Genomic DNA, 24,934 nt, shown 5'->3' with positions numbered 1-24,934 from the left:
GATGGATAAATATATTCAGATATGCGTCTCGTAAAATCGGGCGGATCTCCGCGTCAGGAACCCGGCGGAAGGTGAGATGATCGGTCGGTGTGTGTGATGGTGTGTGTGTGTGTGAGTGTGTGTTACACAGGGATCACGGGTAACATCAGAGAGGAGACACCAACATGCAGCCGTGGAACGCCGAAGTGAGTACGCCGGCCGAGTGTCATAAACAGCTTGGATACACTGCGATGCCATCTAAATGCGTCTTTTATTGTAATAATCGTAAAGTTATAAAGGATTTTTCTCTTTTTTTGGTGAAATATTGTTAAATATGACTTTGTCTTGCGTCCCCTTCGGGGAAACTGGAGCCCGTCATGTGTTGATGGGAGTCTCAAGAAAAGACAACTGCTCTCTTGATGCCAATATGGCCAATTTATGATTAAGTAGCGCCGTGCTGGATTGAAATATCTGCCACTGTGTAATAACGATGTAATTACATGTAACAAGCTGCTTATAACACGATTTGGCTGGTTAACACACATGGCGTTGCTTCGAGCTGACGTCAACAACATGGTCAGGGACGGAGTATATTTACATATACGCTCGTTTGATTGGTTTTAATTGTGAGTGTGTGTGTGAGGGTTTGTCTTTCAGGACAAGTTTCCCCAAAAAATAAGTCAGTGGCTGCATCTTTTCCTGCAGCTTCGCTCTCCTGTGGTGCTCCTGAGGGATGTTTTTTTTTTTTTTTTTTTTTTTCCCTTTCCCCAATAAATAAATAAATAAAATTCGTAAAAAGCAAATTTTGGCCGCATCCTCCCGCCTCCCAAGATTGAAATATTCATCTCCTTCACAGCGGCGCTGTGACGTTTCAGGCGATCACGTTTTTTCAGGTGCCGGGAAATGGAGTTCACAGGGACTTGTGCTTCCCCAGCAGGCAGAGGCTGAGACACTGCAGCAGACCCTTCATCCACATACAGTGCGCCAGGAGGAGCAGGAACAGGCCGGCGCCCGCCGAGCAGTAGATGCCGATGACGGTGCTCTCCTCGGGCAGGAAACACTTGGACAAGGCGTAACCCGCTGGCGACACCGACGCCTGTGGTCGAGGGCGGAGGGGGACAATCAGGACAATAAGCGGTAAGTCGACACAGTGATCAACATCTGTGCGGACGTTTCAACCGGCGGGGAAGGCGGAATTTCTTGTTTTCCTTTGGGCTTTTCCCTTCAGGGGTATCCACAGCAAACCAGCCTTCTCCATCTAACCCTACTCTTTGTACTCTCCTCTCTCACACCAACTCACCTCATATTCTCTCTCACTACGTCCATAAATCTTCTCTTTGGTCTTCTGCAAGACCTCCTGCCTGGCAGCTCCACCTTCAACAACCTTCTACCCAGATCTTCACCATGGTTTGGACATGATTAAGGGAGTGTTCATGTCCAAACCATCTCAGTCATCCCTTTATCTGGGTCATACATGTCCTGCACCCCTGTGACAAATTCTCCTTTTCCTTTGGGCTTTTCCCTTCAGGGGTCACCACAGTGAATCAACCTTCTCCATCTCAAACCAACTAACTTTATATCCTGTCTCACTATGTCCATAAATCTTCTATTTGGTCCTCCTCTAGGCTTCCTGCCTGGCAGCTCCAATTCCGGCATTAGTCTACCAATATATCCACTATCCCTCCTCTGTACATGACCCAACCATTTCAGTTTGGCTTCTCTGACCTTCTCTCCAAAACATCTTACATGTGCTGTCCCTCTGATGGACTCATTCCTGATGCTATCCCACCTCATCAATCCCAAAGCATCTTCATCTCTGCGTCCTCCATCTCCGCCCCCTGTCTTTTGGCCATTATCATGGTTTCTAGAGCATACAGCATCACTGGTCTCACCACTGTCTTCTTCACTTTTCCTTTCATTCTGGATATGGCTTTTAAAACATTATTTGTCCCCCTGGGGCGATTTGAGGGCACAACGGGTAGCCTGGCAACCTACAGCAGATAGCGTTAGCATTAGTGAGGGTCTCAAAGGCGAGAGGGCTTTACTTAAAGATTTAGTGAAGGAAACAAAGAGAATAAGTGCTAGCAAAAAGGGAATGAACAGCAGAAACAGTAATAATTAAGGTTAGATTTAATTCTTTTCTGAGTTTAAATAAACCCACAAATAAGTTTCGAAGGAGTACAGGGTGATTTTTTTGGTGCTGGACAATGGATCAGTTGGGTTTACGTTGATATCAACAGGGAAAAATGTATGTGCTCCGTCAACATTTCAGTCCCTGAACAGAGTCAAAGAGCGAATTAAATTTATAAGCCGGGGTTCTATTGTATCTTTTCCCTTGGGCTCCGAGGGGATCGGGTTCGATCTACTGCAGCGTCTTGCCAGGCGCCCAACAATGTTGTTACTTTTATGAATATTAAAGCTCATAATGTATAATTTCAGCTTTTAGCATGTTAGCGTTAGCAGCACTGTTATTTTTAGTAGGATCCTTTGTGTGCATCCCTCAGGACTGTCATGAAATTTTCTTTTTTCTAGCACACTCCTTTCTATCTCTTGCTTTTGAGTCCGGTCAAGGCAGAAGGCCGCGCTGATCTCGGACCTGTCATTGGACGTCCTGCCTTGTCTTTGTTTATGGTGGTTCTTAGCCATATTAGCTTGGCTGTTAGCTCCCAGCTTCACATACCCCTGGGGGGGGGGGGCTGCCTTCCCCACAGGAAAACACTAGGATAGCAACGGAAGCACGCACTCCGTCTCAATCCTAGGCATTTCAAACTTTGACAAGTAAACTTCGACCGTTGACCTTTACGGGAAGCTACCACCAGGGAGGGAGCTCACCAGGATGAAGCTGGGGTTGTTCCGGTTCCTCCAGCTGAAGGACGGCACGCTTATTTCCACGTATTTGTTGTCGTGGACGACCTCGCAGCCGCTGTGGGTGTGGCCGCTCAGGATGAGGCGGGGCTTAAACCACTGTAGCAGCTAAGGAGAGGGAAAAAACAGGTAACTCCAGGGACAGGGCACTTGCTGGCTCATTACTACATCATCATCATCATCATCACTGGCGTTTCTGTTCTTGACTGTCCTGACAGCGGACTGTTGATGTGTTTTGTGATCCCTTTGGAGGGGATTTGCGAAGGGGTGGGTGCAGAACACCGCAGAGCTCTCACCCTCTGCGAGGCCTCCTTGGACAGCACGTCGTACTTCTCTCTGAACAGCAGGTGGCGCTCTTCAGGGGGCGCGGCGTCCTGACCCGTGCAGCTGGCATCGCTCACCCTGTACAGCGGGTAGTGCTGAAGACAAAAAAAAAAAAACGCCGGGCAGAGGGTTCGTATTGTGATTTTGCGGGAAATATTTACTGCACTGAAAAAGGAAAAAAAAAAAAACATTAAGCTGTTCCGGATTTATTAGAAAATATTTTTTTAGATTTTACTTCTGACAAAAAGTGTGATAAATGCTTTACATAATATATATATTTTTTATTTTTTATTTTATTGTTTTTAACCTTTTGATTTAATTTAATTCCTTTTTTAAATTTTTAAATGAACTAAAAAAAAATCCTATCGTTACTTTGTGGGAAATATTAACGGGACTGAGAAAGAAAGAAAATACATTTAACTGTTCCAGATTTGTTACATTTTTCTTTTTATATTTTCCTACTGACAAAAAGTTTTAAAATTGGTACTTTTTTGCAAGTGTGATGTTTTTTTTATAATGTATTTTAATATTTTTTATTCTTGATTTTTTTCAAAACTTAATTTAATTTAATTCCTTTTTTAAACTTTTAAATAAACTTAAAATAAATTAAAAAAAAAATCATAGCGTGATTTTGAGCGAAATATTAACGGGATAGAGAAAGAAAATGAAATACAGTTAGCTGTTCCAGATTTATTAAAAAAGAAAAATTATATTTTACTTCTGACAAAAAGTTTTAAAGTTGCAATTTTTTTGCAAGTGTGATAAATGCTTTGCATAATATATTAAATTTTCTTTTTTCCATTTGATTTAATTTCATATATATGAAATATATTTTTTATTGATTATATTAATTATATTTTTTATTGATTTAATTTCATTCCTTTTTAAAAAATTGTAAATAAATAAATATAACTTGCAGTTATATTTTCAGCCTGGGCAGAAGGGCTTAGCACTGCACCACCGTGTCAAAATGAGAATAAAACTTATTTGGTTTTTCGTCCCTTAAGTGTCTCCATGACTAAAGCCGATCACACGGCGAAACAAAACGATAAATATGTTTTGGAGGAAGTCAAAACAGCAAAGGCATGTGGGAGGTTATTGTCATTGACATACAAGAAGAGGGATGCTCACCTGTAACATGATGGGCGCCGTGGGCGGGAAGACGTGCGCGCCCTCACAGCCGTCCGCCACCACGCCACCCTGCACAATGACAAACGCACATTTTTTAAAGCCTCTAATTCCTTCTTTCTTTGTCACGAGTTCCTCTAAAAAACTTGACAAGTGCTGCACTTCCCTGCAACCCCTTTGTTTGCAGGTCCGAGAACTTGCAAGCAGTTTGTTTACTTTCTAATAATGTGGGATGTGGGAGGTGGAGTGGAATCCAGCCTGGCACTGCATCATTAGGGAACACTGTATGTGTGTGTGTGTGTGTGTGTGTGTGTGCGTGTGTGTGTGTGTGTGTGTGTGTGTGCGCATATGCATGTGACCATCTTACACTCTGGGTGCAGACACCTTCCACAAGCTTGAAATCTTCCTCTTATGGAGAGCTTGCAGTTAGCGCTAGGGCTAGTTAGCACTAGGCTAACCTCCAGTTATGCTAACATAGGCTACCTCTGTTGAGGGATGTCCCATGATGCACCTCGCTCATTCCACCCATTCTTCCTGTCCCGTCTTGCACTCGTGCCCCTTCATCAATGCATGATAGCGTCCTTGTATCTTCTCCCTGAGTCCCAGGGCTCCCTGAAGGTTCCCGGAAGGATCTACTTCCGCATCTGGCCAGGCATACACCATCGTTTTTGCTAAGCTATTTCTGTGTCATTACACAGGGATTGTAACTGCTAGCGCAACTGTTATGATAAATAAGAGGTCTTTTGTGCCTGTCCCTCCCAAACCCTGACACCCCCAATCGTGGAATGTTGGGTTGTGACATGGCAAAATATTACACACTTTGCATTGCACTTGGTGATTTGTGGCAGTGACGTGCGGTGAGGTTCAAGGCTGGTGAGGCACTGATGTTTACTGAAGCTTGCTATTGCTAATTATGTTATTCTCTGGCCGAGTAGTAAGAAGGATCCCTGGGATCACCAGTGTCCCCTACCATGAGGCACCGTTACTGCGTGCCTCACTTAACGTCTTAATATCGCTCAGCACAAGAAACACGTTACAATTGTTGACAAAAAACATTATACACATCAGCTAAACTATGGAAATTTAGTTCATATATTAAAAGTGTTCTCAGTGCATTTCATGCCAGCACAGTTAGCAGAATTATTATACAATCCCTAGTCACCGCATGTCTCTTCCTCATATTTGAAGGATAAACCGGAATATTTGTTTTTAGCAATTTTGAAAAAAAATTACTAAAAATGAAGTTAAGTGGAAAATAACTTTATAGTACAAATCACTACATAAGTATAACCATTTGATTTACTTTTTCATTTTACATTTTTTCTTTCCATGATGACAGCTGAGGCCCGGCCTTCCCCTGCCTCTACTGACTGCACGTCAACTGATGTGTGGTTGGATGCAGCTGCTCGGCTACGGGCCAATTCTTTCACAAATGTTTATAAAAACATGACTAGGTGCTAGATTTTATACACCTGTGGCCATGGAAGTGATTGGAACACCTGATTCCTATTATTTGGATGGTTGAGCGAATACTTTTGGCCATATTGTTTACATCTGACATCACTTGTGTGTGTGTACGTATGTGTGTGTGTGTGTGTGTGTGTTTGTGTGTGTGTGTGTGACTACCCTGCCACCGTACCACTGGTCTTCTCCAACAACACGGCGTTTCAATTGCTGCAATCTCTGCCCGGCGCCCCTAATGAGGTGAAACAGCTCCCAGCTCTATCTGAAATCCTGTGTTTTTTGATGAATCCGCCATCTTATGGTGCTGAGGGATGTTCTACCTTCCTCCTTGGATTTTTGACATTTCCTCGTCTGATTAAAAGCCATCCTTAAGCTTCTTAGGAGCCCTTTTACTCTGCTCTCACCAGCTCTTCACCTTAAGAAGCTTCCTCGAATAAAAACCCATCCTTGCGCGAATCTAGCATTAGCTACATAGGGGAATTCTCTAAAAAGCCCAAGGACTCTATGGGCTTCTGCTTTTTTTTTTTTTTTTTTTGTAGCTGAAGTTAAATCCGCCCCCCATCCCCGGATGCTGACGCTGCCACCGACCTGCAGGGAGCAGTTGAGATCTCTGGAAAGTTTGATCAGCTCCTTCTCCACCGACTGACAGATGGGACATCCGTCGCCGTGCAGCGCCACGCTGTTCACCAGCAGGAAGCTGCGTACACACACACACACAGCTGACTCTTTAACTGTGCCTCTTCAAGTAACTTGTTAAAATTACATAAGTGGTGCATGAAGGGTTCATAACACAGTGATGTGATAAATTCAATCCATCAGCCAATCACAATTGTCTGTTTGTGAGGAAAGATAATTTTCAGAGAAACAAATTCCTTCACTGTAGTTGTAGCTGTATCTTCCTTTTTCTTTTATTAGCAATAATGCAAAGCTGAGGTGATAAACTAAACCAGTGATTACTGTTTTTTTTGTTAATTTAAAATAAAACAGCACAAAGGTAAAACTGTTCATCTAATTTCTCCGAGATATGCTAACTGAGCAATTTGCAATAAACGATTAATCAATTAGGAAATAACAGAAACACCTATAACTAAAAAAAAGTTGTTTTTTTTTCAAAATGAACAATGACTGTGACTCTGGAAATTAAACCAAGAAGAAACATAAGTGCTCATGTAAACACTTGGAAGGAGAATTGAAATATGAGGTTAGCTTCGAATAATTGGATTTAACCTTTGACCCCTTAACCCAACAGTCCCCCCAATCCCCAACAACTGCCACTCACTTGACCCCGTTCCGGGTGACTATCCTGGTGGAGGACGCGTTGAAGACCTTCTCGAAGCGCTGCAGCTTGAACCAGTCCATCCTGCAGGATGGAAAACGAAATGCTAGGTGATGGAACGGATGGCGCGCTCTCATTCCCAACAGGTATCAACCAAATAAAAGGATATAAAAAATAACCAGCTATGGCAGGTGTCGGCAACCTTTATCACTCAAAGAGACATTTTTTTTCCACACTGGGAGCCACACATCTCTTTTAAAATCTGAAATAAATTAACACAGCATATAACGTTATTTTTTTTGCCTTTGTACTATGTATAAAGAAAATATGTGTTGCATTTTGTTAAATCAATGAAGTGCAGAGAAAACGGTTCTATTACATTTCTGCATGCAACAAAACATTTTGCACAGCGAAAAGACAAAAAAAAGCAAAATACTCAATGTCAATTTGAGTTCTTCTTGTATTTATAAAAAAAACGTAACTTAAATTATCCACTGGCAGCAAACCAAAAATGCTGTCTCTCTCTGCATGCAGTTGTTTATTAAGAGCGACAAAAATATTTTAACAGGTTTTATTTAGATATTACAAGATCACTGTCATCTTCAAATTTAAAATGACATTCTAAAAATGAACAAACTAAAATAAGATACATTTTAATTAAATGCTTGTTCATTATTTTCAAAGAGCTGCAGGTTGCCGACCCCTGAAATATGAAGTAAACCCCAATTTACAAGAAATGAAAAATTGTAATAAAAAAATGAAAAATTACCATTAATTTACCTTAAATTAAATTTCTCTATCTATTTATTATTCATGTATTTATTTTTGGTCAAAAAAACTCTCTGTGAATAGATATCTATTTATTTATTTATTTATTGATTTTCCTTTCTTTCTTTCGGTTGGAAAAAAAACATGATATTAACAAACAACATAGAATTACCCTGTGTGGTAAATGAGCATTTACCTCCCCATATTAATTCACATAAGTATCTCATTTTAAGGCGGCACTGTCGCGCAGTGGTTTGTAGCATTAGCTTCTGCCTCACAGCCAGATCGCCTATGGTTCAATACTAACTGCTTGGGCTTCCTCTGGGTTCTCCAGTTTCCTCCCGCAGTCCAATAACTCACGGTAGGTTCATTGGAGACCCTAAATTGGTCCCGAGAGAGCGGTTGTAAGCCTCTCCGAGCGGCCCTGTGATGGATCCAGGGTGAACCCCGCCTCCCGACCAATGACAGATGGGATGGGCACAAGCCCCCCTGTGACCCCGACTGCAGGATAAGTTGTAGAGATAATGAATGAATGACTGTTTGTTGTCCAATGTCCCGTATCCTAATGTACCCAACGGTTTGTTCCCTTTGTTCCCTTTAGCTGCATTTGCCGATGTGTTCGATGATTTTGCATTAAACCGATGGCATGTCCAAGGCTGCGTCCCCAATTTCACTTCGTCCCGGCCCCAAAACCAAAGCGGCATATCTCCTCCCCTCTTACATAAGAATCAACATCAAATGTTCCCAACCTGAATTCCGTAAAAGATGAACATACCGTTAAATTATGCATATTTGTCTTTGCTTCTCGCCTCTCCTAAGTATTTGGAGTAGAAATCGGGCCGTTCTTCAAAGGGACACTTCAGCCCTGGATAGAAAGACGTCCTTCCCCACGTGACTCCTATCCTCTCACACATTGTGCTCAAAAAAATCAGAATTATGGAGATGCTAGCTGCAGAAAACAGAACCATAACAAAAAAGAAACTGAATGGATTTTGGTTCTGCAAAGCTCAACGTCACTTCACGTAAGTCATGTCTGGGCTACCCAGACTAATCCCCCAACTGCAGTGTCAGTGGTTTCACGGGGAACTATCATCTCGTGTGTCTTCATCTCTTGAGCCCCCCCGCCCCCCCTCCCCCAGCCATTGGGGAACGAGCTTCTCGCAACAAAAAAGGATTTACTGAAAATAAGCCTCCGATCTCTGTGAGACGTGACCCCGGGTTTCTCCGTGAGCTTACCTGGAGTGTCGGACCTTCTTTCGAGATTCGTTGAAGATGGTCCAATTACAGGTTCTCAGTGTACATTCTCGGAAACTTGGAAAATACTTCAAGGCGATTACCCCCCCCCCCCCTTTCCGAAACACTAATTTGGTTGGGATGATGATTCTGTCAATTGTCTGGATCTGCTTCCTCCTACTGGTTTCCACCTGCTCTTCATCCAGGTGTAGCCCCGAGTGGGTAACACTTCTTCCTGATTGGTCCCTGATTCCGTATCTGGCGTGAATCCTGCTATGTATTCCTGATCTTAACCCTGATAGTGCTACTGGTTCATCCCTCTGTCTTATATTGAATTGTTGCACATGCCATGGTCCAATGGAAGTCAGGTTCGTAGAGTGTTGATTGGTGTGCACGATGACTTTTTCCCCTTTGGAGAAACTTTGTTCTTGATTAAACCCTATTGTGCGAATGGGTTCAATCTCCTGTTCAGGTCAACGTTTTGGCTCAACCTTGACAAAGCACTTATATATGTAGCTGGGAAGCCTCATTAATCACCCCTGCAACGAGGTACAACTTGTACGGTAAAATCTGTGGGTAGCCTAGAGCGCCAGGATCATCATTGAGTACCCCAAGAATCTTGGCGTGAACGGGATGACCCGTCGTGAGTCAAGACCGCAACCCAAACAAAAAAAAACAACTCAGATTAACTCGGGTGTGCCAGCGTCAGTGGTGCGACCACGCTGTTTGACCTTTAATAGCTCCTCCGTTGCGCAATGTGACACCATCCTACACCACAAAGTGACCAGGTCAACGACCAGCGTGAGGAGGAGACTCTGCGCTGTTGTGGCTCCACTGGATCTTCTATACGCTGCTGAGGTGCCCGCCGACGTGAAATGAATGAAGTGTAAAATTGGCCAATATGTTTTTTTCCTTCTGACTGTGGCAGAGTCCAATCCTGCACTGCACCAAGTACCTTTAAACAAACCAACAGGAGAAGATTGGCTGTCTTTGGGGGTCCTACCCACACGACCCATTCAAGATGTACCTTGTTGCAAAGGTGACAAAGTGGGCTTTCAAATGATATCTGATTAAAGGGGAGAAATAATTCTCTGAAGTAAAGTTTCCAAACTGATTCCTAGAGTGGACATAAGAAATAAAGACCCAGACAGAAGCAGAGCAGGACTAATTCAGGATAAAGGCCAGAGCCTTTGGTGGACCAGCACCAAGACTGACTCTGAGAGTGACACGACCCTGAGACTCTGAGTAAACCCGAAACAAAATCCCCTGGATCGTAAGACGAGGTCAATGAAGCCCCGAGAAGGAAGTACAAGTGGTTGTGAGACATCGCCAAGTCGACCTTTAAATCAACTCAATTACATGCCAACTAACTCAGAAATATGGCTTTTCTTCTGGCAACTGGAAGCGACTCGAGGCTTTCCGAAATAAATCGCACTGAACTGAGCCGATGACGACTTCTATGGAATTATGGTTCATTTATTCCTTTACCAAACATCCATTATATTCTGGGTTTAATCCGACCCCCCCCCCCCCCCCCCCCCCCCTTTAGCAGGAGGGTACAATGCTGTGGTTCTTCTGAATGGGCACACCCTTTACCCCCAAGTAACCTCCTTCTGGAACACACACATCCTGTCCAACAGCTTCCCCCTTGCCCCCCTCCTTTGAAAATCCCTTCTTGTAAGCTTGGAGCTCTTCCCCCACCCAGGACCAATCATCCCATGTCATACCCGAGCCCCCTTCCCATTCAACCGCCCCCTACTAGCACCCCGCTGCCCCCCCTTGACTGACACCCCCTCCCCTCTATCTGCACTCAACAGATTCCTGACAGCTTTGTGCTAAGATGGATCTCTGGATTAATAGTCAATCCAGAAAAATCAATGCGAACTCGTTGGGGTTGAAGTGACCCCGTGGGGATAGAAGATGTGTTCACTGACAAAAGGTTTCAAGTGGTTTTAAATGAGGATCGTAAATAAATCAAGAATGGTTCAGGGGCCCGGATGACAACAAATGAACTCCGGTCCGGATCTCCGGCGCTGATGTCAACTCACAAATGATGCATGGTTTCACAGAAAGCAGATGCAATGCCCATGATTTATTTTGATTTGTAAAATTACAACTAAAATTACAACTAATGATTGCATCGTATATATACTAGCTGACCCAAGGGAAAGTGAAGCGTAATGTGTTTACTGACACCTGCTGATGTCTGATTTCTACAAATCAGACCCTGACATTGGAAAGTGACCTGTATCACTCACAATTCATTCATTCATTCTCCACACCGCTCATCCTGCATTCAAGGTCATGGGAACACTGGAGCCAATCCCATCTGTCACTGGGTGAGCAGGCTGGGTTCACCCTAGATCGATTTGGTTTGGGGCCGGGATTATGTAAAATCCGGGATGCGACCCTGAACCCGGCATCGGTTTAACGCAAAGTAATTTAACACGACACCAATGCTGCATTCAATGCTGAGGGGGAAAAACCGCAAAGGGAGGGAGCAGCAGCATACTGGGATATGCGACATTGGACAACATGACCAAAATATTAATTTAACTCTCATTCATCCAATGCCCATGCTGCTGGTCCTGTAGTCGGGGGCGGGGGGGTGGAGCCTATCCCAGCTGCCATTGGGGGAGAGGTGGGGGTTCACCCTGGAGCCATTACAGAGTCATATGCTGAGACATACAACTCTGGGGCAATTGGGGGTCCCTAGTAGAACTACTGCATGTTTTCGGACTGCTGAAGAACCCATCTTGTGAGGCATACAACACTGGGGCAATTTAGGGTCCACAGTGGACCGACTGCTTGTTTTTAGACTGTGGAAGAACCCATCCTGTCAGGCATACAACTCTGGGGCAATTTAGGGTTGCAGCGGACCTACTGCATGTTTTTGGACTATGGAAGAACTCATTCCGTGAGACATACAACTCAGGGACAATTTAGGGTCCCCAATGAACCTACTGCGTGTTTTTGGACTGTGGAGGAAACTCATGCAGACACGGGGAGAACATAGAGACTCCACACAGAAAGGACTTCTGTCGGAATTTAACCCTGGACCTCTTTCTCCTGAGGCCGAAGCGCTCCAACCCCACTTGGAAATGTCCAGGGAAAACCCAGAGACACAGGGAGATCATGCAAACTCCACACAGAAAGGTCCCCTTTTCGGAACCGAACCAGGGTCCTTCGTGCTGTGAGGCCAAAAGCACTAACCACATGGAAATAGTCTGCGAAAATTGAACGCATCTCTCATGGTGGTTTGGATGAAACAATGAGGGTGCAGAGCAGATCCTTACTCATAGTGGAATCCGATGTCGTGGTTCCCCACCAGCACGACCAGCTCCGTGTCCGTGGAGTGTCGGAACATCCTGTGGAAGCGGCGCACGTCGTCCTCCCAGTGCTGCGCCGCGCGGGAGACACACAAACACAGCTGAGCTGGGGGGGGGAGGGGAGGTCACAACGCCACCGCTAATAACAAGGAAAAAGGCCCCACGGGAATCTGCGGCGAGTTAATGGGATCTCCGGCGTTCTCCCGGCAGTCCGAGAAGCGGCACTTTGATTCAGACCCCGCGTTCAATCGCGCACCTGCAGGGGCCGAGAGCGATGCCGGAGACCCGTAATTACATCAGAGCCGCGCGTTTACATGATGGCGCGAACACCGACGAGGCCTCCGACAACTCCCCCTGCCACGCTTTCAATTAGCGCCCCGTCAACCAGACTTAAACAGACCTCTGGTTGATTGGAGTTGGGCGAAAAGCGTCCCGAAGTGTGGCGGCTCGCGTGTCACGGAAGGGAATTTCCAAGGAACTCGGACAAGATAAAACCGGTGTTCACTTGGGATGTAAGGAATCACATCAGACACGCGAAGGAAGTGAACTGTTTTCGTGACCTACTTTACGTTCCTTTAAATCCATCCTGATGGGGATCATCGAACCTTGACCTCTGTTGAGGAACATTTACTGCAGGTTCTCTTTTTCAGGAATGGATCTACTCTTTCTTCTTCTCCTTTCTGGAGTCATCACAGCTTATCACCGTCCTCCGTCTAGCCCTCTTCTCTCAGGCCAACTCGTTTCACGTCCTCTTTCGCTCCATCCATAAACCTTCCCTCCGGTCTTCCTTAAGACCTCCTCCAACCTCAGTGTCCTTCTACCCGGATCTTCACCATCCCTGCTCTGTCCATGCCCTGGCCATCTCAGTCTTACTTTATCTCAAGAACAACTAACACATGCCATCCCTCTGATGGACTCATTCCCGATCCTCTCCGTTCTCCTCACTCCCAGAGAGAAGCTCCACAGCTCCAGCTCTGCTTCTTCAGCGTCTCCAAACCAGACACCATCGCTGATCCCACCATCGTCTTTTCCTTTAATTCCTCCTGATCACACCTGACACTTTCCTCCAACGGTTCTCATCACCTCTTCTCCATGCTCTCCGTTGCCCTGGACTCTGGACCCAAAGTCCTCCACCTTCTTCATCTCCGTCATCCAGAGCATACCTCCACCTGCGTCCTGCTCTCACAATATACCACACTCATCCAGGTCAAGGTAAATCCTTGTGGAAATCTTCTTGTTCTGAAGATTCCGAGGAACTGAAGAAGCCTTTGGGATGAGGGGTGAAAACATCTTAAAGTGAAGAAATTCAAGCTCAGTTACCACGACAAGAAGATTTGGACGAAAATATATTAGGGTGTCATCTGCAAAAAATCGCAGTCCATTGGGATTCCATTGCACAGCAGAAAACCCCACCATCTCCATTAACGCAAATAAGAACTCCGGGATATAAAAATATCGTAAAATATGATGAGCAACACAAAGAAAATATCAATAATACATATTATGAACTTTGGATTGCCGAAAAAAGGGCGATTTCAATTCTTGTTGTGGCAACTGGACTTGTATTTCTTCACTTGAAGACATTTCAGCCCTCATCCCAGGGGTATCTTCACTTTGAATGACCTGTGGGGAGTTTCCCAATATCACTGCCAGGGTTTTGGGCAACTAAATGTCTAAACCCGTCAAAGGGTCTAAATTTTGCAGATCCCGACAGTAGACCTCATCACGGCAACCGAAACAGCCACACGCAACATCACGTCTCCAATACAGAAGCTGAACAAATCCAACTCAAGGTCTCAGCAGGACTCTCTAGTGGCAAACAGACCCCTTCCAATCCGACACCTGAAGAGAAGACTCTTCCAAGCCACCATAACCTAAACCAGCCCAAAACCCAGGGAGAGTTTATGAAAACTCCCTACAGGTCATTAGAAGTGAAAAATAGGCCTGAAATCTCTTCAAGTGAAGAAGTTCAAGTCCAGTTGCCACGACAAGAAGATTTCACCGTGACTTGTATGACTTAGAACCTCCAGATTGATTTCAATACAATTTAAAAATATAAAATGTCAACACAAAAAGGAATTTTGATCAGCTGAAAGATGAGCTGATATTCACGTGGAGTGTCCGTCCCCCCCCCCCCCCCCCCATCCAGGAGCCACCCATCTACTCCATTTATTTTTATTCAATTTTTATGCGCGGGTCAACTAGGTGAACAAAAATGAAAATTGCAGTTTAAATAATTCAATTTTTTTGGGAATTTAATTTCAATTTTAAATTAATTAATGTACCGACCAAAATTATTTTGTATGCAATCATCCGTACGAAATTAAACAAAAGCAAAAAAATAAGTTTCGAAATTCAATATTGATTGAAAATATTCAAAGAAAATAGTTCGCTGGGCTGGAAAAAAAAACAAAAAACGTTGATGTTCTCCATAAGGAAAGAAGGAAATCCATCACAGGAGGATCTGGGAGATGGTTCCAACCAGACCCCCCCCCCCCCTGCTCCCAATATCAGTATTGCCAATTTTTGGTATTCTCATCCCACCTCGTGACACCTGATTGATCACCGATAGCCATGATCGATCCCCCATCACCCTCCCTTCAGTTGAAGCCCCTCCATCTCACCTGATGGATCTCACAGGACCAGACAGAATCTATGTGCGTGTGTGAAGGGGGATGTTGCGGGGGCGGGGGTGGGGGTGGGGGTATACAGTGCTCACAACATCTGCATCCCCACGCACTATCACGCACACGCACAGAGCGCGGGAACAAAGAGAAAACAGTGTTACCTTCTGGGAGCTCCACTTGCCTTCGTCGAAGATGTCCCCGAGGATGAAGACCATCTCGGGCCTGAGGAGCCAAAGCGCGGTCTGGAAAGCCCTCTCCATCTGCCATTCCCTGGCATGGAGGAAGAGGAAGAAGAAGAAGGGGGGGTGTTGATAAAAACAAAACAAAAATAAATAAATTACTCAGACTTTGGCGGTGAGGGCGCTTGAAATGGCGGGCGGGAGGGAGGATGAGGAGGGATGAAAAAGATGATGAGGATGATGATGATGATGGAAACCTTACCTTCTCAGCTTGTCGAACCAGTGGCCCCCGACGGCTCCCAGGAGGTGGGTGTCCGAAAGGACCATAGCGCGGACCGGGGCGCCCTGGCCGGCGGCGTCACCGTCGCCCGCCGGCCAGGCGCACTTGAGGATGGCGGGGAAGTAGATGAGGTACTCGCAGAAGAAGAAGGTCCCCGCCGCCAGCAGGATCAGCACCGCGGCGAGCATCCACCGGACGCTGAACCTCGGCATGGCTCCGTCAGTCGGCGTGCGGGAGGAGGGGGGCCCGGGCGGGGATGGAGCGGCGCTCCATCGGGCATCTTCTCCTCTCCGGAGCTCCGGATGCTCATAGCGGGTCCACCTCCGCTCCACCGCCTCCACCGCCCATCATCACCCGGCGACCCCCCTCCACCCACCCACCCCCTAAAAAAAAAACCCCTTCAAAACAAGAAAAAAAAAAAATCAAATAAAAATAGACCCCCCCCCTACACACACACACACGCACACACACACCCGCCTCCTCTTTCTCCTCCTCCCACTTCGAGGTTTGCATGGAGCGGCGGCGGCGGCGGCGGCCGTCCGTGCAGGCGGCTTTCACATTAGTGAGACCCCCCACTTCCGGTTGGTCTAAAAAATAAAATTTTTAATAATTATTCACTTCCCCTAATAACCCCGGACAACCTTGAAAATATATATATATAAAAAAAGAAACATTAAAAAGAGCCCTAAAAAAGTCAGCCCAAAAAAAGAATCAATAATACAAATAACGCGTATTAGAATTAGATTGGATGACATTAGATTTCATGTGCTTGAAGCGTAGAAATGTAATGGCATCAGAAGCAAAAGGTGCAGAAATAATTTTTTAAAAAGTTGCAGGATTTTATAGAACAACAAAAATAATGATGAAAACAATAATAGAATAAATAATGATAATACAGCAATGAAAGTCAACACAACATAATATCGGTCTTGATGAGTATATAAATGCATGGCAGGAAAATGTCAAAGGAGAGACTCCAAAATGACCATAAAACTATTTCAACTTTAATAACAACAAAAACAACAATAATAAATATAATAAAAATAATACACTTGATTATATATATGTGTGTGTATGCATATGTATATATAAATAAATATATATAAAATATGTTCCATATAATTTGAAAATACTTAGATCTCAATTTGAATGAATGGACTTAGACATACGAGGCATACAAGTATTTATTCTTTCCCTCACAAGTCACTGGGAGACTCTCTCATACATCGACACATGCTTTCTTTTAACAAAAAAAAACAAAAATATATTTCAACATTAGAAAAGCATCATCTGACAATTTAAAAAAAAACAAAAAAAAACAGCCACCGTCAAGTAATTCCTTAAAGCGTAGTTCAAAGAACTTCATATATTTTCCATAAAATGTATCTTTTTCAAACCAGGAAGCTTCTTTTTTATTTATTTTATTACATATATATTTGACATATTTTTTTTAATTTTTCTTTAGGAATGTTTTAATTTAACTTCCGGTTGTGTCGCTGCGTTCGTCATCTAACTTGACGATTCGATTGCGCGCGATTCCAGAGCTGACGAATTTGGGGTGGGGGGTGTTTTGGGGGGTCCTATGGTCCGATTGGTTAACGAGACCGAAAAGGGTGCAAGTTAGTGGAAGGAATCAGTCACACACTGTGTGTGTATTTGTGTGTGCGTGTGTGTGTGCGTGTGTGTGTGTGTGTGTGGTCTGTGTGTGTCTGTGTGTGTGAGAGAGAGAGATAAATGATTATCTGATGGCTGGGCTGATAAGTGTGTATGTATGTGTGTTAGTGTATGTGTGTGTGTGTGTGTGTGTGTTTGTGTGTGTGTGTGTGTGTGTGTGTGTGATGGGTTCCCTCTGCCAGCAGATGGAGACGAGCCAGGAACTATGGAATAAATGAGATTAAGTGGTTAAGAGCAGACATCTAATCAGCGAGAGCGCGCCTCACACACTCACACACACACTCACACACACAAACACACACAAACACACACACACACACCTTAAACTTGTGATGATTGCATGGGAGTGGGTTTAACTGCTGATTTGCAGAGGCACATCATTCCTTCTGTTCCCACCTGTGCTCTGTCAGGGGACCACACACACACACACACACACACACACACACACACACACACATACTGCTCAAATGCAGGTATTTTCTGTCGGCCAGTGTCTGAAGTCCTGTTTAAGTTGGTGGAAAATGATGAACTAATGGTTAAAACCTTATAGAAATAAAAATTGAATACCGACTGGCATGAGGATGAGACCCATTGGAAAAAGAATGTGTGTGTGTGTGTGCGTGTGTGTGCGTGTGTGTGTGTGTGTGTGTGTGTGTACAAAACAAGGTTCCATGTTAAATATTAACATGGTGGGGTGATGAATCGGCCGACCCCTCAGACCTTTATATTGTAATATTAAAAACAGCCAAAAAGATCCTCGCAGATCAATCCCACATCTTCCACTTTGTGTTGCTCCCTTCTGCTGACAGATTCCAGATTTATATAATATATATATTATATAAATACAAAGGGAGCTTACTCAAAATTTGGACAGTTCTGTACAATAATTTTTTTATACATACATATATGTTATCTATTTATTTATTTATTTATTTATATTTTGATTTTATTATTATTTTTTTTTAATTTGTGTGTTTATTTTTTATTTTAATTATTATTATTTTTTAAATTTGTGTTTATTTATTTTTTATTCTATTTATTATTTTTTTCATTTTATTTAACAGCGAATCAACCTTCTCCACATCAGGAGAATGGTTGCCCTCAAAAGGCCACAACTGTAACAGTAACCAAATGTAATGTAAAATTAATATAACTACTCCTTACTGTTAAATATCTCTGAATTTATTACTCATTCAAATCCAAAATGCTACATATGTATTTGTATAGAACAAGGGTGGCATTTATTTTGGGTGGCGGACCGCATTTCTTATTTAATTTTTATGCACGGGCTAACTAGGTGAACAAAATGAAAATTGCAATTTAAATATTTCAATTTTTGGCATATTATTTCAATTTTAAAATCATTAACAATAATATAAATGTACCGACATAATTTTGGAAAAAAAAATTAAAAAAGAAAAAAAAGTTTCTAAATTCAATATTGATTGAAAATACTTGTTAAAATATTTAAAGAAAATAGTTTGGGGGGTTGGATAAAAATACAAAACGGGCCGTAAAATGCCCAGGTTTTTAATTCTTGGACAATTTGTTGTTTTTCTAGAAAGCTAACTTTGGCATGCTTAGCTCCGTGTTTGGTGTCAAAATGCCGACGTAGATTTTTCTTTTTGACAACTGTCGCTGCCTCATTACACAAAAATCATACACTGTTTTTCTGCTTGAAGCAGAAACATGTAATCGCCTTAAAATTTTTTCTTTTTCTTGGAAATTGTAGTCTCTTCATATGTCTCTTAACAAGACCTTTTTCCCCTTCGAAAATAAACTTTCCATCCGACATCTGTTTATTTACCCATTTTTGCTAGCTTGTGGGTTACATTTTTGGCGACCGTTTTTTTTTTTTTAAATAAAAGATTTTTCAAAATAAAGACTCAGATAATAAATCCAATGGAAATAATCAACCGGTGCCGGTCCGCGACCCGGGGGTTGGGGACCGCTGCTCTAGACCTCCAGCATCCGTTACATTACATTACATTAAATTGTAGTCATTTGGCAGACACTTTTATCCAAAGCGACTTATAAGAAGTGTAATTTAGTCACCGAAGATCCGAAGTACCAGTAGTTGGAAGTCGAAAGTGACCACCAAATAGCCACTCAGATCCATATACATTCATACAGTCATTTCATCCTTTTTCTTTTTGGCGAGGGGGTTGGTGGCTAAGTGCGATTAGTAGGGTAGTGCTTGGTGAAGAGGTATGTTTTCAGCTCACTGCGAAAGATGGGTAGCAACCCCAATGTTCTGACCTTTTTTGGGAGTTCGTTCCACCACTGAGGAGCCGAGACCGAGAAGAGCCGAGACCGGTTCGATCGGCAGCCAGAGGCTCTGAGTGACAGGGTGGACGGTCGCCCGGAGGTGGCAGGTCGGAGGGGACGGGTAGGGACATGCGGCTTGACCGTATCCTGGAAATAGGACGGGGCTGTCCCATTCACTGCCCGTTAGGCGAGCACCAGGGACTTGAACTTGATGGGGGCGGCTACCGGGAGCCAGTGTAGGGCCATAAGAAGGGGGTCCACCAATATATTCCCAATACCTCCTCTGTACATAACCCAACCATCTCAGTCCCGCTTGTCTGACCTCATACCATGTGCCGTCCCTCTGATGGACTCATTCCTGATCCTATCCGTCCTGGTCACTCCCAAAAACTACCTCAACATCTTCATCTCTCCGACCTCCAGCTCTGCCTCCTGTCTTTTGGTTATTGTCAGTTTCTAGAGCATACAGCATGACTTGTCTCACCACTGTCTTGTCCACCTTTTGGTCAAATTTCGCTCATGTTGCGCTCTGTGCATAACTGTATACGGCAATAAAGGCATTTCCTCTTTTTAAAATCTGTTTTGACTCGACTTCTCCAGTACACCGCTGGTGCAGAAGAAAGTTTCACAAACCCCCAATTTCCTGTATGCATACAAACAGAATGTGGCTATTTGCAAATCCCTTTTGAACTGATAAACTTTGTTGTTTAATTGCAAATGTGAAAAAAAAAAAAATCTGTTCCACAAGTGAGCTGGGTAATTGGAAACAGGTGAGCGTCATGATTGGGCACAAAAGAAGCATACCGCATGGAGCAAGCAAGGTGAGCTTCTCTGCTTTCTAACATGAGCAGGTACACTAAGGAAAAGGTGCAGGAGAAGGTGGTGGGACCAGAGAGGTTGCTGGTTGAGGTTCTCCTCGGGAGCGAGGAGGATGGATGGACCGGGTGTGAGTCCACCAGAGTGGACTGAAATGTTTTGCAGATGATGTTGTGATGTGTTGGGAGAGCAGGTGGAGGATTATCTGTAGAGGTAGAGGTATGGCCTGGACAGGAGATGGATGAAGATTAGCAGGTGGAGGAGTTGGAGTATGTAGGGCGGGGGTCTCAGACTTGCGTCCAATTGTGGCCCACAGAACAATATTTTGTGGCCACCTTCCTGAAATAAAATCTTTGTGTTAGTGCAGCTCGCGCGTTTTTTCTCACATTCATCTTGTGGTTTAAATCAGTGGGTTTCAAAAAAAAAAAACAGGCAAGGAAAAAATGAAAAAGTAACTTTGCAATGTATTTTTTTTTTGCTTCAAAATTTGAAAACAAAATGATTTTTTAGTGAAAAAACTTCTAGTGACATTGTTAAAACGATATTTTCTTTTCTTTTTTCTATAAATACCACAAAACTGATAGCAAAAAAAAAAAAACGGAAAAATTAAAACGATTGATTTAATAACCAGAATAGACTTGTAAACATTATGCCTCCTTTTATACATGCAAACAATCAATTTTCTAATAAGTTCTAGTGGCAAATTTTCCCATGGTGACAAGATCAACATTAATTTTAGGGTATAATTTCATCAATTTTTTTTTAATATTCATTTTTAATCATGTATTTTTTAGAGGAACGGTTAATTACATATAAAGAATTTTTATAATTTACCTGTTTACCTCCTTCACACTAAAAAAAAGGAAAAATTTGGACTTAGTGTTACTTCTAAGTAATGATTTTACTGACATCAAATTAGGCTGTATGGCAAAATGAGTTTGACACCCCTGACTTAGGGTCAGCAGTGCAGAGCAATGGAAGTGGAGAAAAGTGTCTTTTAAAAAACCCAAAGTAATAATAGGAGTCCACTTTCCAGTGATGAATTTAGAAATAAAAGTTTAGAGCCGATGATATTTCCATGGCTTTCAATGAGATCTCCGCTGACGTCGATGGAGACCAGACATTCCTTCTGTGCATGATACCGTGTTGCCATGGTAACACAGTTTGTTGGGAATATCTGATGTGGTAGAAGGAGGGCGGGGGGATAACAAGAGATCCCTTGGCATATTTTGCTTGCGTGCTGTCACCTCCAGAGGTTTCTTGCACTTTCTCCCGTACCAGTTCGACGCTACACCGAGGCGAGCCTCGCCACGTCTCCCCCGAAGTGCTTCCCGCAGGCTTTGTTTCAGATTTAACCAATTCGATCCGCTCGCCCCTCCCTTGATACTCCAGCTTTTGTCCTTCAGGTTCTTTGGTAACCGTGAAAAGGATTAGCCAACCCACGTCCGCGACCCTTCCAGACACAAAAGTGCACCCTTTCCGACCAAGTCTTTTGATAAAACAAAAAAAAAAACCTTCGGTCGAGCGCCAGGTCGATTGGACTCCCGGGGGGCAGCGGGGACCTCCTGGGACATCTGTGCCTCCCCAGCAGCTTCTTGCAATCCCTTTTTTGTAATTAACCCAGAAGAATGAGATGAGCTACCGCAGCAGAGAGGGGACGGTTTTTCACCGTTGTAATGGAAAATGTCGTATGTACCCGGTAGTCTCCATATATGGAGAATTTAATGAGGCTTCATAACCTTGATGGAGACCGGACCTGTTCTCTACTTGCCTCCCAACTGCCCTTCCTTTTGTTGCAGCTGCTTTTCTTCAATCTCTTGGTTTCTAACTAACCCATTGTCTGGACCAGAGGTCGGGAAACTATGGCTCGCGAGCTCTTTTGACGGCTGCATCTGGCTCGCAGATAAGTCTTAGCTGACATAATAAGTAATAAACAATTCCGCTTAGATCCATACATTTATTTTATATTGCACCTGTTCAGGGTTATCGATGGCTGGAGTCGATCCCATCTGGAATTTGGAATACGCGAGGGCCCAACTTCAAAATTCTTATTTCTATTGGATAATGCAGCTGCCTACATAAGTTGTTGTGAGGTCGAGAAGTAAACTTCCCTCCTTCTGATGAAATAGTCTGCTAGATAATTGATGCAGAGCAAACCCTTCTTCCTATGAGGATAGCGGAAAGAGAAAAAGATGGCGAGTACCCTACATTTCAACAGGAATGGACAGAGGAATTGGCTTTTGCGGAGTGAGCAAGTACCGCGCTGTGTCTTATCATACGCTGATAAAATTTCATAGATGAAACGGTCAAATATAAAGCAACGCTTCGAGACACGCTATGAAACATTTGCTCCGAAATATCACCAGGCAGAAAGAGTGCCAAGGGCTACTCTGAAGAGTGCAAGCAGAAACTCCAGGTATGGACACGACAAGGTGACTGGAACTCAGCTAGCTTTGCTGGTTCTTTAGCAATAGTGAGGAATACAAAACCATGCAGCACCAAAAGTCAAATTAATGGTAAGAAGTATTTTATTTATTATTAGTCCACTCCGGTATGACAAAATCACTTAAAAGAATAGATGAGTGCCCAACGGTCCTGCTAAGAGTTCAATCTTTGGACTCTGGGAAAATTTCAGGCCTCAAATAAATGTCCATAGACTACTCTGACCAGTCTTTTTCATTCACCGACTTCCTCCAAAAGGACAGAAAAATGTCCATAACACTGTCATTTCAGTTCCTCCCAGGAACTAACAGACGAGACACCGGGCATACAAGTCCTACTTGTGCTACCGGCCTCATTTTCAGGTTGCTTTGTGTAATGATTTGCTCATTTTCCTCCTCATAAATGTCAAAGATTTTTCAAAAATGCATTCTTAAAGTGCTCCTTCGGTGGATGCCTTATTTTTGCGTGGATGAGAAAGCCGACGGAGGTCACCTCCAAAGCTGCAGGAGAGTGATTAATGCAAACGCAGAGCAGCAGGTTCCCTTCCTTGTGAGGAAGAGGATCGCCTCGCTCACGTCGATCACCGGCTGCTGGCACTCTTTGATACTTCTACGCGACCTGATTTAACACGGGAACCCGCTACTCCGAGCTCGAAAGGTGCGCTTTAAATGTGAGTCACTTCGCTTCGTCCCTCGTTCCCGGGTATGAAAAGTTTCCATAGAAATGTGTGACGAACAGGAGAAGAAAAAAAAAAGACCTCCTTATTTGATGGGACTATTTCTGCTCCGGTGAGCGTTATTTCCAGTGAACGGGCTTCACAGCGGGCTCATTAGTTGCAAATGTCTGCAATGGTGTTAGATAAGATGGGAGGAGTGGAAAAACACACTGGAATGAAGGTACAACTGCACTGGATTATGTGTGAGCACAATCACTTTATATATATATACATTTTTTTAAGGAAAGAAGCGCGATTTTGAGCAAATTTTATCCCCTGAAATATGCAAAAAATGTCATGAAACGAATATGAAAGCAAGAAAATCGCACCAAGCGAGCTTCCGCGGCTTGAATGTGAAGAAATGTTGGGCTAACATCGGAAATTGGCTAATTTTATTGAGTGTAAAACACTAACAAAAATTGCGTACTAGCCGTATATCAGTCCGATTCAATGACATGTGCTTAAGTCATTTCCCTAACATTTTAAAAAATAAAGCATGAAGGTTTTTATTTGTCATTGTGCAGGCACAGTGAAATTTTGCAAATGGGCGCTCCCGGCTTGTACAGGATAAAAATAAAAGGATAGAAATAAGAAATAAATGAATAATAAATAAAATAGAAATTAAAAATATATAAATACAATAGAAATGAATAGACAGACAAGTTATTTCTAAAAAATAGCCAAAAGAAAACTTTGGCTCAATTCTCAGAGAAAAGAATGTTATTTAGCAACAGTGATTGGGAGGAAAATGAATCAAAAAAAAAGAATAAAAACTAATGAAAACTACTAAAATTCTAAAGTAAATTTGAAGTTAAGTTAATTTTAATTTGATAATCATCAGTTTATTGTAATGTTAAGTTCATTTTAATTTAAAAGTCATCACAATTTTGATGTAATGTTAATTTTAATGTAATCGTCACCCTACATTTATCATAATATTCATTTTAATGTAAGAACTATCATTAGTTGAGTGTAATGTTAATTTTAATTGAACAATCATCATAAGTTTATTGTAATGGTAAGTTCATTGTAAGTGTATGTATGTAGCCATCTGCACTACAACACTAAGTTTACAGTAACCATGATTTTTCTTTTTGATATCCCTTATGTTATTAATATCCTTTTTCAGGGTTTTTCTCAATCAATATCCTTATTTTGTGTGTGGGGGGATGGTGGAACAAATTAATTTGTTTTTTTATATTTTAATTGGAGCAAATTCAAGTTACAAAAAAAAAAAAATCATCATACTAACCCACTTCTGGAACGAATTTAAATTCATAATGTTTTCCGCTTATCCGCTTAACCTTTACAAACTTTGCAAACTTTTTGGCTCAGGGGCCGCATTGACTTTTAAAATTTGACAGACGAGCCGGATCAGCTCAAGATACGATACATATAAAAAATAATAATAAATAAAAAAAAAGCGTTTGTTAACAGTACATATCAGACTATGACATTTGCTTTGAAAATAAAACCAGCTTGGTTTTGAAGACGTTTGCTTGCATATCATGCACAAACCAGTTTTTCCCTTTTAGCATCATGTCCAGTTCATTCATGGGTGTCAGTA

The 24,934-nt window shown here is 42.9% G+C and overlaps 1 protein-coding gene across 1 annotated transcript; it reads right to left on the bottom strand.

Moving 5' to 3' along the window:
* Positions 1-280: 280 nt before the first annotated feature.
* Positions 281-16,015, bottom strand: mppe1 (metallophosphoesterase 1). The gene is made up of 9 exons (XM_086153371.1): positions 15,435-16,015; positions 15,155-15,263; positions 12,334-12,437; positions 7,040-7,120; positions 6,349-6,457; positions 4,300-4,368; positions 3,141-3,263; positions 2,812-2,952; positions 281-1,075 (listed from the first exon to the last, which is right to left on the bottom strand). The coding sequence occupies exons 1-9, from the start codon at positions 15,662-15,664 to the stop codon at positions 890-892; spliced, it is 1,152 nt and encodes a 383-aa protein (XP_086009497.1). The 5' UTR covers positions 15,665-16,015; the 3' UTR covers positions 281-889.
* Positions 16,016-24,934: the final 8,919 nt, after the last annotated feature.

The sequence above is a fragment of the Fistularia commersonii genome, chromosome 10 (genome assembly GCF_037954325.1).
Source record: "Fistularia commersonii isolate RoL2024-O1a breed Wild chromosome 10, RoL_Fcom_v1.0, whole genome shotgun sequence".
Taxonomy (NCBI): Eukaryota; Metazoa; Chordata; class Actinopteri; order Syngnathiformes; family Fistulariidae; genus Fistularia; species Fistularia commersonii.
Note: the sequence above shows the minus strand (reverse complement) of the source record. Positions and strands in the feature narration are given on the sequence as shown.

Excerpts from the sequence above, each read along its gene's own strand:
- mppe1 (XM_086153371.1), bottom strand. The coding sequence starts at position 15,664 with ATGCCGAGGTTCAGCGTCCGGTGGATGCTCGCCGCGGTGCTGATCCTG. Across the intron at positions 6,458-7,039 it reads GTCACCCGGAACGGGGTCAA|CTTCCTGCTGGTGAACAGCG; the intron begins GTGAGTGGCAGT and ends GTGTGTACGCAG. Across the intron at positions 1,076-2,811 it reads ACAACCCCAGCTTCATCCTG|GCGTCGGTGTCGCCAGCGGG; the intron begins GTGAGCTCCCTC and ends CCTCGACCACAG.